Here is a 27,752-nt window from a genome sequence, read left to right on the forward strand (position 1 = left end):
TATAGGGATTCAAAAATTTGAGTTTGCGACAATAACTGAATTCCTTACTAGGTAGTTAACAAGTCGTATAGCAATTAAATGATAATTTTTGGTTTGTTGATTTAAAGAAGTTCTGGACAATGGAGTTCTTTGCATGCCCTTATAAATATCAAAACAGTATTCATTTGCTTTATTATATCTATTTAAAGGGACTGTAGTCGTTATTTCAAGAGACCTTTCGCCTAATGTCCCTTTAAGATGTCATAAAAGCAACCCTTCCCGTTTAAAGATAAAAATAACTGATGTTTTGTTTTCAAATATGTATTTATTTTCGGAATGTATTTTATCACGCGAATACAGATATTTATGATAGTCATATTAATAATTTCAAAATGATGCTTAATATATTGCCATAGATTAGAAAAAAAAAGAAATAATTTTGTTTCGTCCCAGAAAATTGTCTCCACAGCTTTTTTGTTTGTGGGATTCCGTGACCCAAAAAAATGTCAAAAAAGATAAACTTGGTCTAATTCAAAAATAGGCTGTATAAAAGTCGGTTGATAGTTTTAAAATAAAATAAAAAAACAATAATAGTAGTTATAAATCAGGAATCGGTGATTCAATTCATCTTAAGTTTTAAAGCTTCAAATATTGAGAGATAAAATGAAACAATTGAAGGTTGGGTGAAAGTTTTAACTATAATGTTAAATATAATCATTTCTGAATGATTGTCGTCTACAGTCTGCTCTTTTTAGGAAGACTGGTTGGAGTATCCGTAGTCACTCTGCTCCTTTTATTCTTCTCCCAGCAGGGCCTGAACAGAAATATAAATTTTAAATATAAATTTTAAGATTAAATATAAAAATTTAAAGATTAATATAGATTTTTGTAACTTGGGATAAAAAACTGTAAAAACATTCTAAATCCTATCTCGCACCATCTAATACAATCCCATTTACACAATCTTTAATTCCTTTCAATTCGATCTGATCCCATCCCGTCTTACTTGTACTCTTCCAACATATAGTTCTCTACAACTGGATGTTTCTCGTTAGAAAGATACTCGCTGAGATAAACAGGTTGAAGAACAGGGATACAGAACTCACTTATACAAGGCAACATTTTCTAGATAATAGAATAATTAGTTTGAAGGTAGGTACAGGTTCACCCGCTATGGATGAGACCTGACACCCTTTAAATATGCCGATTGCAAGGTTAAGTTTTCTGTTTTGAAGATAATATTTTTATGGCCTTGCAGAGAATCATTAACGTAAGGAAACTGATATGATAAATTCCGTAAGTCGTCTCTGCTGTTCACCCTTTGTAGGTAACCCTACAGATGGGTAGCCAGTTTATTAGGCTATTGAGTAAAAATCTGATAGTTAAGAGATGTAGTAATGTTTGTAGGCAGGATGTTGGGTGGACACGTATGCAGGAGGTATTGTTGGTAGATAGAATCATTGTCAGTAGACTGATAGGTGAGTTGTTAGAGATGTAATCGGGTAGAGAAGTAGAATGGTTTGTGGATAGTTAGGAAGGTTATAGTTTATGTAGATTGTAGGTATATAGGAAGATACAAGTGTGTATGATATAAAACTCATTTTTCAACAGGGGGGAGACTTCACCTGTATGGTTGGGAAGTATTTTGGTTCTGTGAAAACATGAGATATTTCCATCATTGTGGTCTCACTTAACAAATCAATAATCTTTCCGCCTCCTGCTTCAATTAACCTAAAATTCATTAAATAATAAATCATATAGTTATCAAATCATAGTTTTCAGGTATTGCTTGAGGCATATTTCCTGTAAGATATCAATTAAATTAAACCCCAATTGTTGTTGTGCACTTGTATCTGAAGGGTAGGGGGTGAAACGGTGTTGTGTACTTTCTTCAAGAACTGTTCCCAAGTTGCAAATTTCCATTTGTGAAATGTGTGAATGTTCGACTGAAAAAGAACAACTTCTTCTACACTTGGGAAAATATCTAACATATTAAAGAGGGTCTGGTCGGAGGATTGCTAGAGAGTATAAGTGGGATTCGAAGAAAAAGTCTAAGTCGAACCGTCGCCCGGAGCACAGCAATTAAAAATACCCCAGATCCTAAAATTTACACAAGAATATTTACCTAGCAAAAGATCCTTGCTTCTGACTAGGTATAGCAATGTACGCTTTCATTCCGCTGAAGACCTTTCCTTCACCGCGTTCACGAGCCATCCTCCATCTACGGGCAGCAACACTCATTCTAGACTCAATACTTGCGCTCGTTAGATCTAAGAAGTCGGAGCTTGGATTTCCCCACTCATAGGCCTCCTCCTGCAATGAAAAAACTTTAATACTTTCCTTGATATAGGACGGATTCAACATGAGATACTGACCTGTAACCAGAACCTTGCAGCTAGACTATCCTTGATATAGGACGGATACAACATGAGATATTAACCTGTAACCAGAACCCTGCAGCTAGACTATCCTTGATATAGGACGGATACATCATGAGAAACTAACCTGTAACCAGAACCCAGCAGCTAGACTATCCATGATATAGGACGGATACAACATGAGATATCAACCTGTAACCAGAACCCAGCAGCTAGTCTATCCTTGATATAGGACGGATACAACATGAGATATTAACCTGTAACCAGAACCCTGCAGCTAGTCTATCCATGATATAGGACGGATACAACATGAGATATCAACCTGTAACCAGAACCCTGCAGCTAGACTATCCTTGATATAGGACGGATACAGCATGACATATCAACCTGTAACCAGAACCCTACAGCTAGATTATCCTTGATATAGGACGGATATATCATGAGATACAAACCTGTAACCAGAACCCTGCAGCTAGACTATCCTTGATGTAGGACGGATACAACATGAGATATTAACCTGTAACCAGAACCCAGCAGCTAGACTATCCTTGATATAGGACGGATACAACATGAGATACTAACCTGTAACCAGAACCCATATCCTTGATATAGGACGGATACAACATGAGATATTAACCTGTAACCAGAACCCTGCAGCTAGACTATCCTTGATATAGGACGGATACAACATGACATATCAACCTGTAACCAGCACCCTGCAGTTAGACTATCCTTGATATAGGACGGATACAACATGACATATCAACCTGTAACCAGAACCCTGCAGTTAGACTATCCTTGATATAGGACGGATACAACATGAGATACTAACCTGTAACCAGAAACCTGCAGCTAGACTATCCTTGATATAGGACGGATGAAGAATCCATGAACCTGCAGCTATGCAACCAAGACTCTTTTCACTTCGGTTCACCTAAATAATAAACAAATATATTTCTTTATTATTAATGATTTTATTAGAAACTAGCTGAAGGGCACGGCGTTGCCCGTGGAAAAAAACACCCCCAGGTCACCCATGAGTGTCCACAAGAAATTTCAGCCAAATCGTCCAGCCGTTTGGACGGCAATACGCAACATATATATATATATATATATATATACGAATGTCTTGTTTTATTATATAGATAATAATACCCCATAAAACTAAGAAGAGTTGGAAAGAAAACTATATTAAGGAAGTGTTTACGAGAAAACAGAAGGAATTGTCAATGGAATGGATCGGAAGAAAAACAATTTTACATATAGACTGAACATTTTTGTGAGCATTTTTTTATGCCAAAATGAATCTTCAATAAGTATGAATTCCGAAATTCTCCATCAAAACAGCTTTATACAGCCCAAAAATTTAAAACGTTAATAAAAAAGTTTCCAACCTTTCCCGCAATCATATGTGTAGCTGAGGAGTCATACATTCCCTTCTTACTAACCTCCCCTCCAAGCTTTTTAACTGCAGAACAAATCTGAAGAAAAATATCAGTTAACACAATTTAAATCTTTTAAAAAAGGAGAATGTAAAGTGTAGACACAACTTAAAGCGACCCTCCATTTTAGTGCCTTGTAATATGCAACAATGCCATTCGTTAAATTTGATTTTTAAAAATATTTTTTTTTAAATTGTTCAATCACATCTCAAATTCCTCTCCCCTAATCGCTCTACAGTGAGACCCAAGAAACTGTGGACGAGAAAGACTATTAAACACTTGTTATAATCTTAAAAATCCAATGAACATGAACACAACAAAATTGTGCAGTGTACACAAACTCATTTCAATTAAACTACTTGCTGTAAAGCGACGTCAAATATAAATAAGATTGCTTATATTACGTCTTCTAATTAGTAATTTCCCAGTTTGATGGGTATAATAAAAATGATAATAAAATATTATTTTTAACCTGGTGCTCCTCTACTCCTGAGAATGAGAAGACCTTGTGAATCCCTGAATCCATTTCTGCGGTCATATTCTCAGAGAATCCAGATATCTCCTGGGTCTCCAGACTAATATTAATAATTATAATATTCTCGGAGAATCCAGAAATCTCCTGGGTCTCCAGACTAATATTAATAATTATATTCATGTTACTAATAAAAACGATGATAATGATAACCATGCCCCTCCCCCCCCTTTCTTCATTTTACCTTTATCCTTTCCAATTCCCCCGTTTACCCATTTCCTCCCCCCCCCGCTTACCTAAGTTTATGAGCCAACTCCTTCCTATTCCTTTCCTCTTCAGGGTCAACCCAGAGAACCTGGCTCTCAACCTCTTTAGACTCCTAATACATATTGGTTATAATTGAAGACAATCAGAAGAAAGCTTAGCCGCAGAATTTCTTCTGGAATTTTGGTAGCTTAAGACTTCCACTTCCTGTACATCCTTGAAATCATCTCTGAATTGTTCGTGATATTGACCCATCCAACATCTCAATCAGTCAGTCAGTCAGGTTAGTCAGTCATCAATATTTTTTGTTAGAAATTTAAATATCTATACCTTAGTTCGAGGAGTAGTAATCCTCGTTTTATCCTCAGACATGTCCAACTATAACAATAAATACACTTGTTTATATAAATATATTATATTCGCCTCTTTATAAAATTCTATCTTTCATTCTTGTAAGATTGTGCAAGAGAATTCATTTTGCGTATGCTTGCTAAAATTTCTCAGTGTGTTTACTGCATTCGAAGTTTGATCAATTTGTATTTTGAAAGCCACCGAAGCTCGAAAAAAGACCGAATCGACCGAAAGACCGAAGAAAATAATTACTTGAATTTATGACCAACTTGAAACTTTACTAGGTTTCAGGTCTAACAAACAAACAATTATCGAAGCATGCATTTATTTCGAAACCTTGGGAAAAATCTTTAAAAATCATTCTGCCGGCTTTTATCTTACCTCAAACAAAATTCAATGAACTTCATTGTTCATGAATTGGGAAAATGATGAGAGGGGGGGGGGGATAATGATGAGAGAGTAGGGAAAATGATGAGAGGGGGGGGATAATGAGAGAGTAGGGAAAATGATGAAAGGGGGGGGGGGATAATCGGAAGTTTGAAAAAATTGGATTGGGGATATACCTGCATCGGTTTTAGTTTTGAACTAGATGCGATAGAGACAGAAGGAGAGTTCTTCATTTCTTCAACAAGGGATTCAAGGGACTTAATACAAATACATTCAGATCAGGGATCAGGTCCAGGATACATCATAATTCATTCAAGGATCAGGATCATTTATAATTATTTATGAATTCAGAAATCATGATAATAAATGATTATATATGAATTCAGAAATCAGGATAATTAATAATTATTTATGAATTCAGGGATCAGGATAAATACATAAATATATAGGAATCGGGATAATTATATATATGAATTGAATACATGGATCAGGATAATTATATAAATGAATTAAATACATGGATCAGGATAATTATATATTTGAATTCAGGGATCAGGATAATTATATATATGAATTAAATGCAAGGTTCAGGATAATTATATTATCTACCTTTAAACTCTTCTTATATGAGTCTACTGGAGTTTCCTTTAAAAGAGAAAATCTTGTGAAATTCAAAATCCGTTTTAATTTTTAAGAAAGTTTTACAAGCTATAAAATAAAATGTATCGCTAATTTATCAAATTGTGCAAATTTCCCAAATTTACCGCATTTTGATTTGGTTAAATGATATAATTGAGTTACAAGTTCTTTCCTGGATAAGTTTGCTTCTTTCTGGTTCAGTTTTATTCATTCCTTCATCCATACTATTCGAATTCTCATCATCCTAACAATAATAATTTATTCATTCCTTCATCCATACTAATCAAATTATCATAATCCTATAATAATCCATTCAGAATACAAAAATTAAATATTAAATATTTTTTACCTGAAATACAGGCTTGGCAAGTTTTTCTTTCTGTTTCAACCGGTTCCCTCGCTATATAAAAAAATATAATTATACGAGGTATACATATATTTACATATATAAAATCGGATCTAATAGTTGCTTCATTATATTTGTGAACATTCCGGTTCTTTTCCTCCATGGATATGGATAAAAATTCTGCACTTCGCGGAAAAAACACATTTAGATTTTTTCAGAGCTTTTGATTTATAGAAATTTAGCGTTTAACATCGCTAGTTTAGTGACCTGTGGTTCTATTTAATAAGGACAGACTTGTCCAAAGATTAAATGAGTAAGGTTGGAGCAACTAACTACCTGTGGTTCTATGAAGAAAAGACTTGTCCAAAGATTTAATGAGTGAGGTTGGAGTAACTGACTACCTGCGGTTCTCTTTGATAAGGACAGACTTGTCCAAAGATTTAATGAGTAAGGTTGGAGCAACTAACTACCTGTGGTTCTACAAAGGAAAGACTTGTCCAAAGATTTAATGAGTGAGGTTGGAGTAACTGACTACCTGTGGTTCTCTTTGATAAGGACAGACTTGTCCAAAGATTAAATGAGTAAGGTTGGAGCAACTAACTACCTGTGGTTCTACAAAGGATAGACTTGTCCAAAGATTAAATGAGTAAGGTTGGAGCAACTAACTACCTGTGGTTCTACAAAGGATAGACTTGTTCTAGGATTGTAAGTGTGGGGGAAAGCTGATTCGTCCACTCTTCTCCCTTCATCTCTGAACATTTTAAATGTTGAAATTAGAAAAATCATGAAATTTTATTGACAATTAAGCTGAAAATAAATGATTTCACAGAACACATGTTAATGTTCAAATCTGAAAGTTAGTGAGTAAGTAAGCACAGACTAAATGCATATCCCCTAGTGTGGAAGTAAGTACATTTTAAATATTCCAATTAGAAAAATTAGGATGAGTTAAAGAATTAAAATGTAAGGATAGTTATTTCAGAGGCGTACGCAGTTTGTCTGCAGAGTACTGTCTCTGGACTTTAAAGTAAAAAAAAGACGGGTGTCACAGCCTGACATGGGATCCATCTTTCACATAAAAAATCAAAGAAATATTCTGGTCATAGGAAACAATTTTGTGAATTATCGAAAATGCTTTTATCCTCCACGGATACTAGAAGAACACTGACGCATCTATTCTTGTTTACAAATACCCCGCCCAGAGAGAACTGTTTTCAATATGTACGCAGAGAATCAATTAACATTCCTTGCCTTATTACCTTGGGATAAGTTAATTAACAAGTAAGGTAAGAAAAACGATTTAAAAGAAAATTACTTGTTAATGTTCAAACCTGAAAGTTGGGGAGAAAGTAAGTAAGTAAGAAATTTTCAAGAGAGTAATATTCTATTTCAACATTTTGAGATAAAATGATGTGTTATTCCACATCTATGTACTGTACATAAAAACTAACCTGCAAATATGTACCCAAACTGGAGAAACAATACATTTTCCTCCTTCTCTTGCCTGTCTAAACTCCTTCGTCAGATCATTGGTTTTACCCTAGACAATTAGTGGGTGAATAGTGTTCATGGATTACTTTACCAGCACATTTCCAGGAGCGTATATTTTTTTGAAAAAGTATTCCCCTCTTTTAAAAATCATTTTATCCCTCAAATGTTTGATATGTAGGAAATGAAAGAAATTTAGAACATATTCAAATGAAATGGTTTTGTTATTATTATTCAAGACACCAAAGATATTAAGTAACCAATCAGCTAACATAGCAAACAAGAAACCATCCAACCCACCAACCAATCTCCCGGTAAACAAGTAACCAACCAGCTAACATAGCAAAAAAGTAACAAACCAACTATCAACACCTAACCAACCCAAACCAACAACACACCCACTCACCCAAACACCCACCAAGCAACAAACCAACCAACAAAATAACCAATAAACTAACCAACCGGAACAAGTAACCAATCAATCAACTAACCCACCAACCAAATAATCAATCAACCAACCAACAAGTAACCCTCCAACCAACCAACCAACCAACCAACCAACCAACCAACCCTCCAACCAACCAACCAACCAACCAACCAACCAACCAAACATCCAACCAACAAACCACCAAACCAACCAACCAACCAGAAATATAAGATGAGTGACGCTTGAATCTAAAGAACTGGATACAGACCCTCCCATCTCTCCTACCATCTCCTCTATTTCTTGGCTCATCTATAAACTCATAAAAAATATTTAAATATTTAGATTTTAATATTACATTGTATACAATTAAACTTCAGCGTTGTATTGAAGAGTCAACATGTCTGTTTTCAAAGTTCTAGTTACCCAATTAGTGAATATTTATAAATAAAAATCTTTTTTAGCCACAAAAAAGCTATGAAAGGCAGATATTTTTTTTTAATTAGCACAAAGCCAGGAAATTTTTGTGAGCTTGATCTATTTCTGAGTTCAATTGGATCCATTTTTTTGGACGGATTCAATTAGGATCCGCATTTGCACCAATATTATTGGATCCTCAGCTTTAAAAACTATAATATGAACTGAGAACAGACCTGCGCATGCTTCTTGGCAATATAAACTGTGACCCCAGCAAGAATCTTGTCAGCGCTATCATCAGTCATTTCCTGAAATTTTATCTTTTTTGTTAAGATAATTCTTTTTGAATTAAAACATAACCAACTATTATTTTGAAGAGAAAGTTGATAAAACCTGATCGGAAGTTTCTTCTCCCTCATCTCCGCCAGATCTCGGCTTTTTAGCCACACTTTCTCTAAAATAAAATCTATCAACTAATCAATTATTAACCAACAAACTTTTAAAAAGTTAGCAACAATTAAAAATTGACTTCCCTTTTCCTAAAAAATTAGAATGTTACGAAAATATTCAGTCTTATCTATTTGAACACAGCAAGAGAATCTAAATGTCAGAATTTTTCTTAAATAAAAAAAGAAAATTACCTTTCCGCGTCATCTATTTCAGCTTCCTGCAGACCCTCCTATAATAAAGGTAGGTATGTATTTTCATGAAAAATCCTTACCCCCCCCCCCCCTGTCTGTTGAAAATATTTCTCCTATAGATTTCAGGTATGTTTGCAGGTCGCAAAATTGAAAAGAAGAAAATATTATTTAGGGGGAAAATAAAAGAATGTAATATTAGTAAAAAAAAACTTTCCAAAAGTTTGAAAAAACTTTCTTTTAGCCTTAAGAATATGTTCTATATTTCATTATTTCTATAGAGCATAGAACTCCCCCCTCTTGAAAATAAATACCTTGATTGAACGGTTACGCATAATTGTCCAATATCTTTTAATATGTAAAATATGGAAAGTTTAAATTTTCTATCAGTATTTTTGTTGTTTTTCTTTACCTGTTTTTTCTCTAACTTTGCATATTTTTCCTCAAGAACTTTCATAAAATTTGGTCTAAAATATTAACAAATTAATTTATAGTTTAGAAATTTCAAAATTTATAAGGATAATAATGATAATAATAATAATAATAGAATAATATAATAACAAATTAACAATAATCACAATGATAATAATGATAACCTGACCTAGGCTGAGGTTTAGGTTTAGTTTTTATATCCTCAGAATATTTTTCCAGAGCTTCCCGTTCCCGTTCTATTTCCTCCTTATGTAAGGTTTGGTAATTTTCAGCAAACCTCTTCAGATCCTCACTCCTCCTGAAGTTAAAACTTTTATGTAAAATCCTTGATCTCGATATCAATTGTGACAACTTTTAATGAGAGATAGGTGCTTGATCTCCTCATTTTGATTATCCCTTACTATCACTTTAATGAGATATGGTGCTTGATCTCCTCATTTTGATTATCCCTTACTATCACTTTAATGAGATATTGGTGCTTGATCTCCTCATTTTGATTATCCCTTACTATCACTTTAATGAGATATTGGTGCTTGATCTCTTCATTTTGATTATCCCTTACTATCACTTTAATGAGATATAGGTGCTTGATCCCCTCATTTTGATTATCCCTTACTATCACTTTAATGAGATATAGGTGCTTGATCCCCTCATTTTGATTATCCCTTACTATCACTTTAATGAGATATTGGTGCTTGATCCCCTCATTTTGATTATCCCATACCGGCGAAGACAGATTAGCGACTCCGTAAATTAATTAAATTCGGTCCTATGACCCACAAAGCTATGAATTAGGAAGACGAACTTCAATAGTTGATGTTGTTAAAAAGCAAATAGAACAACATCAACTGTGTACACTGGACAATTGCTGTCTTTCATAATCATTGGCATAAATTGAGTCTAGACGTTGTCTTACTATTCCACATTTTTTGGATCTCACTGAATTCTGGGATTACAAAAATAAAAAATTAGTGAGTAAGTGCCAATTTACAAGTTTACTCACTTTTTGAAATATTTCCTAGTTGTTGGAGATGGATCTGCTCCCATATGCTGTCCATACGGAGTGTCAGGGGTTGGCATATTCAAGTATCCGTATCCGTCACCTCTCTTCCTCTTCGTCTAAACATAAACATTATTTAATATACAGACATTTCTTTTCTTTTTATAAAGGACCTCGCTGACCCAGCACCCCATGAGACCATGGGATGTTCATCTATGATAACTTGATAAAGGGGTCTGTTAGGTTAGTCCACTGGGGCCGTCTTTAGTAAATCCAGTAAGACTAGAGCATCAATGTTTGTAACAGAGAAATGTTGGGTTAAATCACTCATAAAGGACCTGTCAACGTATTTCAAACTGTTAGTGGTTAAGCCATTACTGTTAGTCTGTATGAACATACTGTTAGTTTGGTTGAGCTTATACTGCCTTTACTGTTAGTACTATGGTAAGGCAATAGACTGAACGAACATACTGTTAGTTTGGTTGAGTATAAATGCCAGTCTGGTACTAAAGGGTGTCCCGAAAAACATGACAGTTGGTTAATAGTTTTGAATGTCGTCTTCCATACACTGTATAAGATATTAAAGGCTGTTTGCAGTTTATTTCGTTTAAAAAATCTTTTGCTGAAATATTTTACTTTGAAGTTAATTTTACTATAATATGACTCCTATATAATATTTTTATTACTGTCTTTGGTATTGAACAACTTAACAAATTATGGAAGAAGACATTTAAAACTATTTACTAACTGTCATGTTTCGTGGGACACCCTGTATATGTCTGGTTGAACCTACCCCTGAAGCAGGCGTGATCGGAGCTTGAGTATCTGGCCAGGGCTGAGAAGGAAGAGGAGAATAATCCATAGGAGCTCCCCGTACTCTACCTACACCTAAACAATGTTCTGTTATCCTGGCACAAAACTGAGAGATGATTTGTGTACATTCAGTGATAATTAAATAAATATGAGTAACTGAGAATCAAGCATTGTAATTTGAAATAAGCGTTGTTTTCAGTTTTCAGAATCTCTACTGTATATTGTCAAGAATTTCAGCATTCCATATATGGTTCAAAAATGGCAGGACCATATTTTGGAATTCCCGGAAAGAGTATTTTTCCGTAATAATACCGCGCAGGACATAGACGACAAATAAGTCGTCACTTAATCCCCAGTTTTAATTTGGCATCCTGTACTAGTTAGCACTTTTCCATCTACAACCATCCTTGTGTTTTCAGATCAATAATAATCTGCAGAACAATACTTTTTTTAAGATTAATAATAATTTGTAGATCAATAATAATCAGCAAAACAATAATACTCTTCAGATCAATAATAATCTCCAGATGAATAATAATCTTTAGATAAATAATAATCTTCATGTGAAAAATAATCTTCAGAATCAGATCAATAATAATCTTCAGATCGATAATAATCTTTGGATCAATAATAATCTTCAGATCAATAATAATCTGCAGATCGATAATAATCTTTGGATCAATAATAATCTTCAGATCAATAATAATCTTCAAATGAATAATAATCTTCACATCAATAATAATCTGTAGATCAATAATAATCTGCAGATGCATAATCATCTAACCTGGTGTAGTAGGACTACTAGTTTTGACTCCAGGAGTAGTGGATATCTTTAATCTGTCAAAAGCAATATGTTCAGGTTTCCTGATATCCTTGGTTCTACTGGATACTGGAGTACCTTCGTCCAACTCCATTCTACTCCCTCCTAGTTCAAGAAAACAATTACACAAAGGAGTAACAATAGACAAGCATTCTACTCACTCCTAGTTCAAGAAAACAATTACACAAAGGATTAACATAGACCACCATTCTACTCATTTCTAGTTCAAGAAAACAATTACACAAGGGAGTAACATAAACCTCCATTCTACTCACCCTAGTTTAAGAAAACAATTACACAAAGGAGTAAAATAGACCTCCATTCTACTCCATTCTAGTTCAAGAAAATAATTACACAGAACCAGTCCTGATCTAGAATGAACCAGTCCTGATCTAAGATGAACCAGTCCTGATCTAAGATGAACCAGTCCTGATGTAGGATGAACCAGTCCTGATCTAGGATGAACCAGTCCTGATGTAGGATGACCCAGTCCTGATCTAAGATGAACCAGTCCTGATCTAAGATGAACCAGTCCTGATCTAGGATGAACCAGTCCTGATCTAAGATGAACCAGCCCTGATCTAAGATGAACCAGTCCTGATCTAAGATGAACCAGTCCTGATCTAAGATGAACCAGTCCTGATCTAAGATGAACCAGTCCTGATATAGGATGAACCAGTCCTGATATAGGATGAACCAGTCCTGATATAGGATGAACCAGTCCTGATCTAAGATGATCCAATGACCCAGTCCTGATCTAAGATGAACCAGTCCTGATCTAAGATGAACCAGTCCTGATCTAAGATGAACCCTGATCTAAGATGAACCAGTCCTGATCTAAGATGAACCAGCCCTGATCTAAGATGAACCAGTCCTGATCTAAGATGAACCAGTCCTGATCTAGGATGAACCAGTCCTGATATAGGATGAACCAGTCCTGATATAGGATGAACCAGTCCTGATCTAAGATGACCCAGTCCTTATGTAAGATGAATCAGTCCTGTTCTAGGATAAACCAGTCCTGATCTAAGATGATCCAGTCCTGATCTAAGATGACCCAGTCCTGATGTAAGATGTAAGTCCTGATCTAAGATGAACCAGTCCTGATCTAAGATGAACCAGTCCTGATCTAGGATGACCCAGTCCTGATCTAAGATGACCCAGTCCTGATGTAAGATGAACCAGTCCTGATCTAGGATGAACCAGTCCTGATCTAAGATGAACCAGCCCTGATCTAAGATGAACCAGTCCTGATCTAAGATGAACCAGTCCTGATCTAAGATGAACCAGTCCTGATCTAAGATGAACCAGTCCTGATAGATGAACCAGTCCTGATCTAAGATGAACCAGCCCTGATCTAAGATGAACCAGTCCTGATCTAAGATGAACCAGTCCTGATATAGGATGAACCAGTCCTGATATAGGATGAACCAGTCCTGATATAGGATGAACCAGTCCTGATCTAAGATGACCCAGTCCTGATCTAAGATGACCCAGTCCTGATATAGGATGAACCAGTCCTGATATAGGATGAACCAGTCCTGATCTAAGATGAACCAGTCCTGATCTAAGATGAACCAGTCCTGATCTAGGATGAACCAGTCCTGACCTAGGATGAACTAGTCCTGATCTAAGATGAACCAGTCCTGATCTAAGATGAACCAGTCCTGATGTAGGATGAACCAGTCCTGATCTAGGATGAACCAGTTTTGATGTAGGATGACCCAGTCCTGATCTAAGATGAACCAGTCCTGATCTAAGATGAACCAGTCCTGATCTAGGATGAACCAGTCCTGATCTNGAGGCAGGCCATTAACCAGTCCTCTAAGATGACCCAGTCCTGATGTAAAATAAACAAGTCCTGATCTAAGATGAACCAGTCCTGATCTAGGATGAACCAGTCCTGATCTAAGATGACCCAGTCCTGATCTAAGATGACCCAGTCCTGATGCTAGATGACCCAGTTAAGTTTACCTCTTTCTTTGATAATAATCTCTGAATTGTCCAAAGAGTCTCTTCTTCCTCCGGACTTTCTGAGCTGACTGGTTCTCCTTCTAGTTCCTATTTATAGTAAAATATAATAAAAAATCTTTAAAAAATGTTTGCAATTTTTTGCTTAAAATCATATTTTGGTTGATCAAGAAATCGAGTCATTTTATCATGAATCCGGATCCAGGATTTGTATCCAGAACGGATCTTATAAGAAATATGGTGGATTCTGATTAAGAGGGGGACAAGAACCTCGGAGTATGTTTTGTTTACATGGCAGCTCTGATCACAGGGAATGATGAATTTAAGGAGTGAAATAGGAAGTTGTACGGCATTATAGAGAATACATGCAATTGTTGATCGCAAAAGGCTATGATTGCATTGTTATGGGTTTCCCTTAGTCCTCTGTATATAATTTTCCGGTTTATGTTTACAAACACTTAGTGTACTGCTCTATACACAAACTAGCCTTAGCCCAGTCAGTTTTAACTGAATCTTAATACATGAAGGATCAATTTGTACTCCAGAGCGTCATCTTGGTACATAATTTTAACTTTATTTTGTCTATATTTATATGCATTTTTCTAACTTTGTCCTATTTTTAGTTAAAACAATGAAGATAAAATAAACTTTTCCTTCTACTGTTCTTTACCTATGAACCCCAAAGAAACAGTTTTCATGTCAACTTATAAGTTGCCGGATCAGTTGTGTCTAAGTCGGCATGCTGATCACTAAACTGCTCTCTGCATTTTGTATATGTGGGCGCTGTTAAAGGCTTTATACATTGGAGGGAGGGAAGGCCAAGCAGCCATGAACCCCATGCTTGATTACTTCCTATCTTACTGATACAGTATATACGGCCGGGGTACTAAGTTAAGAAAAATAAAAAGAGGGAAATATAATAAAGAGCCAATGTGTACACCTACCCTACTTAACAATCAGAGCCCTTTATGGAAAGCCCTGTTCCCCAGCTGATTAAAAAGACACACTCCCTGTGTTTAAAAGCAATGGGAGTTAAATACATGTATCAGTAAATTTGTTTTATAATAAATCTGGAGAAAAAAAATTGTTCAAAATTAAGTTGCAAATCAAGCAAATAAATTTTAGACTCAAGCAGAGGGAAGAGGGAAGGGAAAAGGGGAAGAGGGGAAGACTGAAGATGGAAAGGAAAAATGAGAAGAAGGAAGGTAAAAAGCAGAAAAGGGAAGGAAAAAATGGGAAGAGGGAAGAGAAAAAGAGAAAGATGGAAGGGAAAAGGGGCAAGAGGGAAGGGAAAAGGGGAAGAGGGGAAGACTGAAGATGGAAAGGAAAAATGAGAAGAAGGAAGGTAAAAAGCAGAAAAGGGAAGGAAAAAATGGGAAGAGGGAAGAGAAAAAGAGAAAGATGGAAGGGAAAAGGGGCAAGAGGGAAGGGAAAAGGGGCTAAAGGGAAGGGAAAAGGGGAAAAGAAAAGGGGCAAGGGGGAAAGGAAAAGGGGGAAGGGGGAAAGGAAGAAAAAAGGGGGAAAGGGAAGGGAAAAAACCAGACAAAAAAATAAAATAAAATAAACAGTATCAGAAATGCATAAAAAAAAACTCAGGGGGGACCTTGACCTTTTTTAGGGCTAAAATCAAAAATTTCTTTGCAATTGGGCTTTGCCCCCCATGCAGCCCCTCCCCCACCTCCTGCCGCCGCAAACTTCTTTGAAGTTTGCGCGCGCTTTAGAAACCTGTAAAATACTCCTGTTTTTTTTAAGTTGTGGAGGTGGGGAAATACATGATTCTGAAAGGGAGGGGGGGGGGCAAAAATATGAGTCTCACAACTAATATACACCCCTGAAGTCAATAATCAGTGTCCTTCATTTATAAAACCATCTTGAACATCTGGCCGTACTAATGGTACCGAAAGGATCATTAGGTATCTGAGAGTGTACAGAATGGTCCATGGCAGACCGCCATAGACTTGTCTCTCACCCCTGAATTTGCACTCAGCTCTTAACTGGGTTAATTAATTGGAACATAAAGGGAAGGGAGCTCAAGCCTGAAATCTTAGATTGAGTGATTATTATTATTGTTATTATATTTGGAACCAAGACAAATTAAGAAAAATATTATTACCTGATAAAGCGCCAGATTGGTTTAGGTCTAAGTCCTGCTTTAAAAACTTTGCTAGGAGAAAATAATCCTCATTGGATCCTTTTTTTGGATCCTTTTTGTACTTTTTAAAACATTTGAACATTCTTAAATTACGTCAAATAAAACTAAATTTTACGCATTCACAATCTTTACTCCTCTTTTAAAAGAGGTATTGAGTAGAGATTAAAACGGTAAATGTCTGATATGCAGACAAAACATTCTTTAACGTAAAATCAAAACAGGAGATAAATAGAAACAAAGTTGTAGACAAGGGTTATATAAAGCAAAGTTGTCCCTGGAGTACGGCATCTTCATGTACTGTATCATCCTCCTCGGCGTCATGTACAGTATCATTCTCGGCTTCATGTACAGAATCACAGTGGGCTTCCTGTACAGTATCGTCCTGGGCTTCATGTACAGTATCGTCCTGGGCTTCATCAGCATCATTCTGAGGGTGTTGAAGAGTGTCATCTTGAATATCTTCAGAAGGCAGCGGTTTACCCTCGGTAACGGCGGAGGAATCACCTGGGTAAATTAAAAAAATAATAAGTTTTGAGTAATAAGAATTTTGGCGTGAATTTATGAAATTACAGAGCTCTTATCATAGTTTGATTTGATAATAGTTAAAGCAATATTCTGTTAAAAAATATAATTTCCTTATTAAATAAGGGGTATTCATCTAATCCGGGGTTTTTCTTTCAGGAGAAAACAGAAACATTAATTTAATGTATAACACACTGATTATCGTTTTAGCAAATCTCGAAAGAAAACAAATTCTTTGTGAAATGTACATTACACTATCTGTAAAGGATATGGATGTTTAGATCCCTGGATACACTAGATTAGCAATATTTTAGCTCCTTGAACCCGGGACCAAGTGATAAAATAACAACCAAAATATACAACAAAATCAGCAATTATGTATCTAGACATATTTCTCTTAATGAACAAGTTGATTTTCAAGTTACTAGTGAACTTATTTGCATTTTAACAGCATTAAATACTTAAAAGATTGCTTTAATGTCGTCTTCATATTCCAAGGGTTTTAGGGTCCCACTGTAGATAAATCGGATCCGGGTTCGGATCAATGTCTGTGGCTTTAACTGAACCCAGAATGAAACTTTACTAGATCCCATTATTGTGAATAATTGAAGGATCCCTGAAAATCTCATTCCTTCTTATATTTTAAAGGGACGGTGTGACGGTAGTCGTAATTTGAAGTGACTCGACATATTTAAAGTGGGATGTCCGTTTCTCAACTTTGTCTCATCAAAAATAAATGAGACCCATGTATATTAGGTTGGTTCATAATGAGGTAAATTTTTTTTATTTATGATGTTTAAGGGTGGCGAGGGGGAGCTAAATTTTTTCCCCATTGGGTCCCAAAAAAAACCTGGAAACAATAGATTTCACTGATCCAGGGGGCTAAGCCCCCATAGCCCCCTCCTCCTAAATACACCTCTGAGGGAGGATGAGAAATTTCATGCTAATTTCAGCCCCTCCCCCCTGAAAAAAAGGATTAAATTGAATTAATTATTCTAATATATCACAAAATAATTCATCATTTAAGATTTAAATCTACAATAGAGTGCCGTCTTATATTTTTATTTTAGTTATTTTGAGATTATAGAAAGAACAAAATTTGAATTTATGAATGTTTAAGGGTAAAAAGAAGGGGTTACAGTTTGACAAATATTGCAAAAAAACGGCTAAATAAAAAACTTTAAGCCCCTTAAGCCACCCTAGAACATTGTCAAAGAAAAAAATTTGAAAAAATTATACATAAAATAAATGTCTGTTCACCTTATAAGATACCACTCTAGTCAAGAAAATGTTTGACCTTATTATAAACCAACCTAATGTATTTTGTATAACTTTTTAAAATTTTAATATTTTCAATTATGGATTCGCTACAAAGTGACTTGCGCATTTCTGTTGCCTATAGGATGAAACAAAATTATCAGAATTGAATACTTATTAAGCTACAAAAACGACGATATGTTCCACATTCTTGATAAGATTAACAGTGTGCTGTTGTAAATCTGACATGTACTTCTTTCAATGGAAGGTCCCTTGAAGTTACAATTTCTTACCAACAAGAAAGGGTTGTTCACTGATAAATTTAGATTCCTTGAGGCAGGCCATTAACCAGTCCTATTAAACAATAAAATCAAAATAAAGATAAACAACTAAAATAAAAAGAGAAATATCANGTCTTAGAAATTTGTGTGTTTTGATTTTAAATACTTCTATTTGATACCTTAGTGATGACTGGAAGTCCCCATTTGAGTGCTGCCAAATATTTTTGACCTTCTGCCAGAGGACAAAGTAAATGAGTTGAGGCTTTTACATTCTTTTCTTTATTATCTTTTTTCGCAAACATTTCCTGCACACACATTTAAATATAATGTCGTCGTTTTTTGTAAGTGGCCCTATATGTAAAAAACGGTTATGCCGAATTAGATTCTAGTACAATAGATGGCAACGAAGGATTGTACACTCTTAGTACAGCTGTATTCTGACGTCACAAGTGTCAATTCAGTTTTTTTGTCGGACAAAATTATTGATAATAGTGTAAATTTTAGAATAAAGTGTTTATCTTACAGTAACATAAGTGCAATTTTATGTGTTCCCTATTTTCTGTTTAAACTTTTTTATTTAATCTTGGAAAACATGTCAACTAGTGTGAGAAAATTTCCTTTTCCTTGTTATATTTGGCACTTGTGACGTCGTGTATAATGGTCCATTTCTCTGTTGCCACCTATTGTACTTGACAATCTATTTGGTCATGCCTGATTCATAACGGTACTCTTGAAAACTAAAAATGATAAAAAATGTTGATTTTCATGTTTTTTCTTTGTATCTAAAAAGAAAGTTTTAAAGGGTACCGTAGAAAATCTTGCGTGCCACTTCACATCAATGAGGGTTAAATTAAACCAATTGGAATAGAAAAGATAAGTTTTTTTTTAACCTTTATGAAACTCCTAAGAGTAATAATTTTTCTAGAAAATAAATTTCCCTGGTTTTACCTGGGGGTTACCACCTAGAAGTTCAATAATTGTGTTGATATAAACTCTTTCTCTCCCGGTATATCCTAGAATAAATGCAGAAATGTTATTAAGAAGAGGAATTCAGAATTCAGGTTTTAATTCTGTCGTTTATTTCCATCATAGGAAAACTAAAAAAGCTTAGAGATCAAGGGGTGTCATGCGTAGGTCACAGTGAATCCACCTTGTTTTTCTTAACAATTTCAACACGATCTTAGACATCAAAAGTAATGTTATAACACTTGTTTAAGTTTAGGAATATTTTTTATATTTTAAGAAACACATTGCAAATTATCAATGTCTCAAATAAATATTAATTATTAGATTATTTGAAAGGAAGACGACATTTGAGAGGAAATATCATTTTAGATTTAAATGCGACCATCTTGTACATGTTGGGATGAGAAGGAAATGTACACACTGTGATTTAAAAGTCACAAGCTCCCCAGTAAAAATCTATAAGCAATATGTCAATTACTTCCTAAATACAAAAGCATTTTACTACGTGATTTAATAATTTTCTGTAAGGGGGATTAACTGTCGCAGCTGGGAGATGAACTAATGTAGGACAGTGTCAATAAAGTATTAAAATAAGAATAACTAGCTTTAGTGCCCGGCGTTACCCGAGAAGAATAATCTTTAAAATAAAAACTGTTTAAAAAATATTTATAAAAAAAATGTCGAAATTTGTTAAGCCTCTTTTACTCCCCGGGCACCCATGGTTTCCCTCGAATGTTTCAGCCCATTTGATCCAGTTGGATGGCAAGCTATAGCTAACACATAAATATTATTTTATAATAATCTAAGGAAATAATTTATATACATTATCATATAGATGATAAGGATAAGGAAACTGATCTGTAGATTATTTTATAATAATCTAAGGAAATAATTTATATACATTATCATATAGATGATAAGGATAAGGAAACTGATCTGTAGATTATTTTATAATAATCTAAGGATAAAAAATAAAAATAATAATATCTCTTGTTCAATATTATATCATCGAATTATATCAAATAGACTTGAATGGACTACATTCAGTATCAGTTCTAAAAATTAATAAACTAAGCCAGGGCTGGATTGAAGTTCATAATTATATTTTCAAGAGTAAGTTACACAAGAGGGAGTAGAATGTCAAGAGGTCAGAACTTATGCGTTGCGTTGATATCTCCATGTTATTCAGACCTACGGATTAGTATAATTTCGCTTTGATATCCATAGTGGTTATACCCTGCAATTAATCCCCAAAATTGGCAATCTTAATTGGAAATTGGAAATATTTTTAACAATTAATAAATTCTCGATTATTACAAATAAAAGAGTATTTTCACCTGTTCTTTAAAGAAATAAAATTTTTCGTTTTGTTTCCTGACCTGAGACACAAGTGATGATCCCACTAAGTGGAGAGTCTTTTATCTTCTTGCTGAGGGGTAGATGGTAATATTCTCGTGCCAACATTCTTAAATATACTAATTAAAGGGACTGTTTCCGTAATTAAAGTTATCCTCTTTGCAAAGATGGCAATTTCCGATTCACAACCGTACGCTTATAAGTATGAATTAAATATCCATGTTTATAATTTTGATAACTTAATATTTTCAATTGTGATTTCTATCTAAAAGTCACTTTCGCATTTCTACTGCAGGGAAACATAAATAAATTATCAAAATTAAAAACTTCAGAAAATCGACAAAAATCTAATTCTAATATTTACTAGTTATTTTTTACTAAATAAAGCCGCAATTAAAGCCCATTACTGACTAAAGGTTTTAATATTTAATTTTAAATTTTTTAAGATTCTTTATGTACAATTTTTTTATATTTGAGTTGTCCATGAAATAATATCGATTAAAGATTACAGTACAATAAAGGTTCCGCTGTACATTGCTGTACAGAGTACATTGCTGTACAGTGTACATTGCTGTACAGAGTATATTGCTGTACAGTGTACATATTCCCCCTCTACCTGCCAATATCTAGGGAATCTTCAACCCACAAATAGTTGAGATGCTCTTTATATTTAAATCTGGTGGAACAGCCTAAAATACATATATTGTTTAAACTAGTCAGCAATGACTTGGTTCGGTTTTAAGAAACTTTTTAAATTTTAAAAAGTTCCAACCAACGAGGTTATAGTGTGCAGAGTGATATACCTAAGTGTACAGTCTGGTCTCAATTTTTCAATAAAAGTTTGCTGTCATTAAACCATGTAAAAGTTGTATCCCACTAGAAAAATATGAGGAAAACGATCCAAAAACGTATTTACCCTTTCTCTAAGGAGGTAAGTTTTTCAATAAAGCAGCAATATTAATTTTTGGAGCATTAACTTTAATTTTTGTAAATAAGATCTTCATAAAATATTAGCAATTAGAAACCCAGCTTTATCCCATTTAACCGAGTTTAACCAATTTCCTTTATTAAAATTTGAGGCAAATCTGTCGAGGTGTTCATGAGTTATGATCGGAAATACAAACCAACAAACAGATATGGATATAACCTGAGATTGTAGAGATAAGGAAGTCCACAGTTCCGGTATAATCTGAGAAAACTATTTCCCCTCCGACCTCATGAATCCATTCGGTTAAATCCTTAACAATAACATTTCTTTAATCACGGGATCTTTAAAAAATCCGCAAAACGATTCAGCAAATCAAGAAAGTCTTCATAACCATAATTTTCTATTTTGCCGACTATTATTACCCTCTTAGGTCATTCAAAGCTTTTAAGCTTAAGTGTACCGTTATAATCGGACCTTCCACATTAGATATGAAGTTTCTCTTGCAATGATTACTACAGAGACCCTTTGAATTAAATCCTTTTACCCAATACATAATGTGCATGTTAAGGATCCGGTCCACTGGATCACGATATTTTATCCGGATTGAAGGGGTTTAACATAAACCAAAACATGTGTATGTTAAGGATCCGGTCCACTGGATCGTGATATTTTATCCGGATTGAAGGGGTATAACATAAACCAAAACATAATGTGCATGTCAGACCTCATCTAGAATTTTCTACTCCAGTCTGGGCTCCAACCTCACAACAAGATATTAGGTCTATAGAAAATGTCCAAATACAACCTGTGAATATGATTAGTGGATTGAGAGCAGTTGGATATACTGAAAAACTAAAGAACTAGGACTTCTATCCCATGAAACAAGGAGAACTAGATATGATCTAATACAAACCTACAAAACCTAAGAGGTTGAAGGAGATGAATTCTGGTTTAAAAGAGTTAATCAAGTATCTGTGAGAACCACCAGACAATCAGATGACAGAACCAGGCTGACTAAACAGAGAAGCAACACCACAATCAGAAGTAACTTCATTACCCAAAGAGTCATTGATGATTGGAACCAGTTACCCAGCACAATTAGAGAGTCCCAAAATATCAAGATATTTAAAAGAAATCTAGATCAATATCTATCTTCTTCTGAGATGAACTGATGAACTGAGAATATGACAGGATCTCCAGAAGAAGACTGTGTGGAAAAGATGTTGCTAAATGCCCCTAGTTGGGGCTACACCAACTACTCTCCAAGTATACAAGTAAGTTAAGGATCTGGTCCACTGGATCACGATATTTTATCCGGATTGAAGGGGTATAACATAAACCAAAACAAAATGTGCATGTTAAGGATCCGATCCACTGGATCACGATATTTTATCCGGATTGAAGGGGTATAACATAAACCAAAACATAATTTGTATGTTAAGGATCCGGTCCACTGGATCACGATATTTTATCCGGATTGAAGGGGTATAACATAAACCAAAACATTGAAGAACCAACATTTTCCTTTAAGGCAAAATCATTTTAAATTTCAATTTATCATTCTTTCCAAGCTACCAAGCCAGTCGTATTTTTCTTAAACAACAATTCTTTTGTCCTAATTTACAATCCAGAAACTTTAATTTGCAAATATTTTCTTTACGAAGTGATCATCAATCTAAAGTAAGTTTGGTCGTTTGAGAATAAAGTTTCAACAGAAAATAATCTGAAAGAAGTTTGGTGGGAAAAGATATTAGTAATATTCATTATTATCAAAATCGACTCAAAGTAGTAGCTTTAATATGTGCGAAAAAGTAACGATTAAAAGGGAAAACGTTTATTTCTGACCTGTTCGATCTCCGCTGAAAGTCCAACCAGTGCAAACTTTAAGTTTGAAAAGAAAGGATCAATCTTTGAGGACATGTCTTGGGTCATCGTCCTGTCATCTTCTAGAATAAACTTCAAATCAAAACAGAAAATCGAAGCAGAAAAAAACAAATGATTAGATTTGTGATAGTTTTCTATCAAGGTTAAAAACATAAAGTACATCATATAAATATAATAACTATTTGATTTACATTATTTCTAGTAGAAGGAGTTTAAAAAGTACGGTGCAGTAAATAGCAGTGCTGTGCAGTTCATATTTCATATTTCATATTTTTATTCAACTACAAAGCACGAGATAATACAAATAAAAAAATCACAATTTACTATGTTCTTTGGACCCGCCTAACCAGAGTAGGTTGTTTTAATTGGTTGGCCCACTATAAACGAATGAGAATTGCAGATAAAAACAATGTACATTGTATATTTTAAACATAAGAATGATGATAAATCAGGAAAAAGGTAAGGAGGAGGTGAGGGAGTCTAAGGGAAAGGGAGGATACTCAGCGTAAGGTTTGGAACAGAGTGTAACATAAGTTATTAGAATCATGTTTATGAACTACAGGGTGAAGAAGATAGTAAAGACAGTTGAGCACAGTAAAGTACAGTACAGTACAGTGCAGTGCAGTACAGTACAGTACAGTACAGTACAGTAAAGTACAGTACAGTACAGTACATTACATTACATTACATTACAGTACAGTACAGTACAGTACAGTACTATACAGTACACTACTGTACAGTAAAGTACAGTATATTACAGTACAGTACAGTACAGTACAGTACAGTACAGTACAGTACAGTACAGTACAGTACAGTAAAGTACAGTACATTACATTACATTACAGTACAGTACAGTACAGTACAGTACTGTACAGTACACTACAGTACAGTAAAGTACAGTATATTACAGTACAGTACAGTACAGTACAGTACAGTACAGTACAGTACAGTACAGTACAGTACAGTACAGTACAGTACAGGATGATAGGTACTTTCCCATAGAACTTTTCCCAAGCGGCAACTTCCTAAATGTGCAATTTCCCATGCGGCACTTTTCAAGTCTGTCCTAGACGCAACGCTCGGCACCCTGGCGCATCCTAGCCCCAGTGCTCGGCACCTACTGCAACCTGCGGCACCTCAGAAGGCCTAACTTAACCTTTTTTGAAGTTGCCGCTTGGGAACTTGCACATTTGGGAAGTTGTCAGTTGGGTAGTTGTCACTTTGGAAGTTGCCACTTGGGAAATTGTCACTTGGGAAGTCACCCCTGAAAAAATGCCTTTGGAAAAATAACTAACCCCTGTACAGTACAATTACCTGTTTGGTTTGGTTTGTACTGATCTAGAATATTATCTTCCGCTTTATCAATTCCTACAGAACCCATCGGTATCTGGTCAATAGTTTAAACATTTTGGGCTTAATTTCAAAATAGAAAAATATAAATTTAAAAGGACTGTAAACCTAATTTCAAGTGACCCTCCATGCAAAGATGACAATGCCCGACAGCTGTAAAACCCTTAAAAGCATGGTCTAATCAAGTTTGACTTAGATATCCATGTTTGCTGTTTCTTGAACTGTTTATTTTCATATGAGGTTTCCCCAGAAAAATTACTTGCGCATTTCTTGTCTTTAGGAAACAATGGAGAAATGGAGAACAGAAATAAACAGTTTTCCGAGTCAGAAAATTGACGTTACCGTCCGCATTTTTGATCAATTTAAGATTTCAAGGGATCCGTATGCTTACAGTCTTTTCAGGCTATATCCATCTAAAATAATCGAATTTTGCTAAAACTGTTTCCTGCTGCGGGGATCTAAATGTTTTCTCAGCTGCATTTCCATCCTTGAAAATATATATTTAATTAGAGGTGGCTAAAATAGATAAAATAGATATTTTGAGGTTGTTGTAGCGTATATAGACAAGAACAATTTGTAGTCAAATTTTTTTAAACAATCAACTGAATAGTATAAGGTTCGCGCACCATGTCAGATAAATCAATATTTTCTGTTGGATTGCTGGGAGTAAGCAAGCTGAATTTAGGTTACAATCTTAAATTTTGCTCTAAGAACTAAGTTTAAACTAATGAGATATTATTAAAACCTTCATAAGCTGGATCCAGATTAATTTTTTCAAATCAAATCAATTCATAATTTTTTGAGATTGCTTAAGGCTCCCTTATGCAAGACTGGGTTTCAATTCGTCCTGCATTTGGGAATTTTTTTTTGAGAAAGAACTGTTTAATGTTTTGTAGAACTTGGTTCAAACATAGTTAATTATTTGACCAATCTCGAGTTTAAAGTAATAAGATATTATAAAAAACCTTCATGAGCTGGATCCGATCCATTTTTTACAGGACAAATTTTGACAAACTGACGTCAAAATGGAATGGATCCAAAGCAATGTCTAAATCAGTACCTGGAAGCTGAAAGAAAACAAACCTTACCTTAATCTCTGTAGGAGGGAAGGGGTAACTACTCTCTGAAACCTTCTGTCCACGTTTCATGCTTTCAACAATCCATTCCAGGGATACAGAATACGGACATAAACCTAATTCCGAATTTCAAAAACTTATTTCTTAAAATTTAAAAAAAAAATTTATGCTCTAAATATATTTATGCTGGGACCGAATTTTATGAATTTGAGCTAGGTCGCTGAACTACATACCGCTGGTTCAAATCTTGAATCGCCGATTCAAAGTTAAAGGTTCACCAGAATTTGAACCGGCTGTATGTAGTTCAGCAACCTCTCTAATTCATTAAATTCGGTTCTCCATACCGCAGAATAAGAAACTTTTAAAAAATTGTGTTAAGAAATAATTTCCTAAATCCTTGATGAGTCTTGAGGTTTCAGGTTCAACATTTCTGTTGACGTCCCCCTACCCCTTCTTCCAAGATGGAGAGGAGTTACTTTTCATGAAAATTGTACTTCTGTTGAGAACTTATGTGAGCAGTCTGTTAAATGTATATTTGCCTGGCTACGGCATGAACAACGTGAGTGACACTGTCCACTAGCTGGGCTAGACGAGTAGCTCCAGCATACTTTAGAACACGGGTCAACAGTACCTTAACAAGAAGAGATAATAAAAATAAGATATGACTAAGCATTCGCACGCTTTTCAATTTTTGATCCCCCCCCCATCAGGTTCTTAAAAAAATAACAGATTTTATTCTAAAAAGTAATATTTTTACTCGAAACAAAATGTTGTGAAAAAAACTATTATGGATTTACAATGTTTGTTTCTGCCAAGTTAAAAGTTTTTACAGGAAGCTTCACAACAAAAAATGTTTTTATTTTTCTGCTGAGGGGACTTATATGAAGAGGAGAAAATACCTAGTAAATCAAAAATCTAATATTTGTGTGAAAATGGAACATCCTACTGTACTAGGGGCAATAAGAGGGTGTCATTTTTCTACGGTTAAAAATTGACCATCTATATCACAATCAGCAAGTGTAATGATTTAAAAATGTTTTAAAATTAAGTAGACTTTGGAACGAATTACTGTAGGTTATATATGATTAAGAAATCTATTTTAAAATAAAAAAGATAGATATCCACCTGATCCGTTTCCACAAATCCACTCAGATATATCTTGAGATTATCCAAGAAGGGTCCGCTCTTTTTCACCCTGATCAAAAACACAGGATTAAAAAAATCGACATATTATGAAAACTTGTTATACTTTAATATAAATAGTCATTTGCTTTAAAAATTTATAATGTTAAAATATGATTATAATTTATAATATAAAAAGACCAGTTGAATTATGTTCAAGCCTTGTTTTTTTTCCCCCAACACAAAGCTTCAAAGCCTAAATTCCTCATTAACAATGTATTGCAATTATCGTAATTTTGTGTAAAAGTTAAAAATAAAACAAAATGATAAAATGATTTAATTTACCTTGCCAGATCTAGTTCTCCCAACCAATCCTGGGTACCTTTACCCTGTACAGGAGGGGTAAATATTCCTAGAAAATCATTAAAAAATAGATATTATGCTTGCCTTTACCCCAAGAGTAACCCTAACCCCCTCCCAACCCCGCCCCCATACAAGCCCAACCTCCACTTCACATAAGTTTCAAAAATACTGATAAGACCTCCCAAGAAAAATGCTATTCCCAGATATTTCCGTTTTCCAATTTCGTCAATTATT

At 34.7% G+C, this 27,752-nt stretch overlaps 1 protein-coding gene across 1 annotated transcript; it reads right to left on the minus strand.

Moving 5' to 3' along the window:
- Positions 1-284: 284 nt before the first annotated feature.
- Positions 285-27,571, minus strand: LOC111704366 (DNA topoisomerase 2-binding protein 1). The gene is made up of 41 exons (XM_023476592.1): positions 27,501-27,571; positions 27,159-27,228; positions 26,573-26,664; positions 26,423-26,463; positions 26,046-26,149; positions 25,403-25,444; positions 24,922-24,994; positions 23,569-23,669; positions 21,943-22,033; positions 21,412-21,484; positions 20,819-20,904; positions 19,422-19,486; positions 18,653-18,778; positions 18,486-18,546; positions 16,688-16,917; positions 16,375-16,411; positions 14,265-14,351; positions 12,255-12,395; positions 11,451-11,545; positions 10,661-10,776; positions 9,827-9,955; positions 9,638-9,692; positions 9,229-9,266; positions 8,981-9,041; positions 8,824-8,895; positions 8,393-8,482; positions 7,710-7,798; positions 6,928-7,009; positions 6,262-6,312; positions 6,085-6,156; positions 5,883-5,918; positions 5,450-5,530; positions 4,866-4,913; positions 4,568-4,650; positions 4,272-4,431; positions 3,752-3,838; positions 3,190-3,291; positions 2,105-2,292; positions 1,605-1,710; positions 986-1,104; positions 285-793 (listed from the first exon to the last, which is right to left on the minus strand). Exons 5-41 carry the CDS (start codon positions 26,103-26,105, stop codon positions 715-717), a joined length of 3,312 nt encoding a protein of 1,103 aa, XP_023332360.1. The 5' UTR covers positions 26,106-26,149; positions 26,423-26,463; positions 26,573-26,664; positions 27,159-27,228; positions 27,501-27,571; the 3' UTR covers positions 285-714.
- Between the last annotated feature and the right edge of the window lie 181 nt (positions 27,572-27,752).

The sequence above is a fragment of the Eurytemora carolleeae genome, unplaced genomic scaffold (assembly GCF_000591075.1).
Source record: "Eurytemora carolleeae unplaced genomic scaffold, Eaff_2.0 scaffold131, whole genome shotgun sequence".
In the NCBI taxonomy this organism is placed as follows: Eukaryota; Metazoa; Arthropoda; class Copepoda; order Calanoida; family Temoridae; genus Eurytemora; species Eurytemora carolleeae.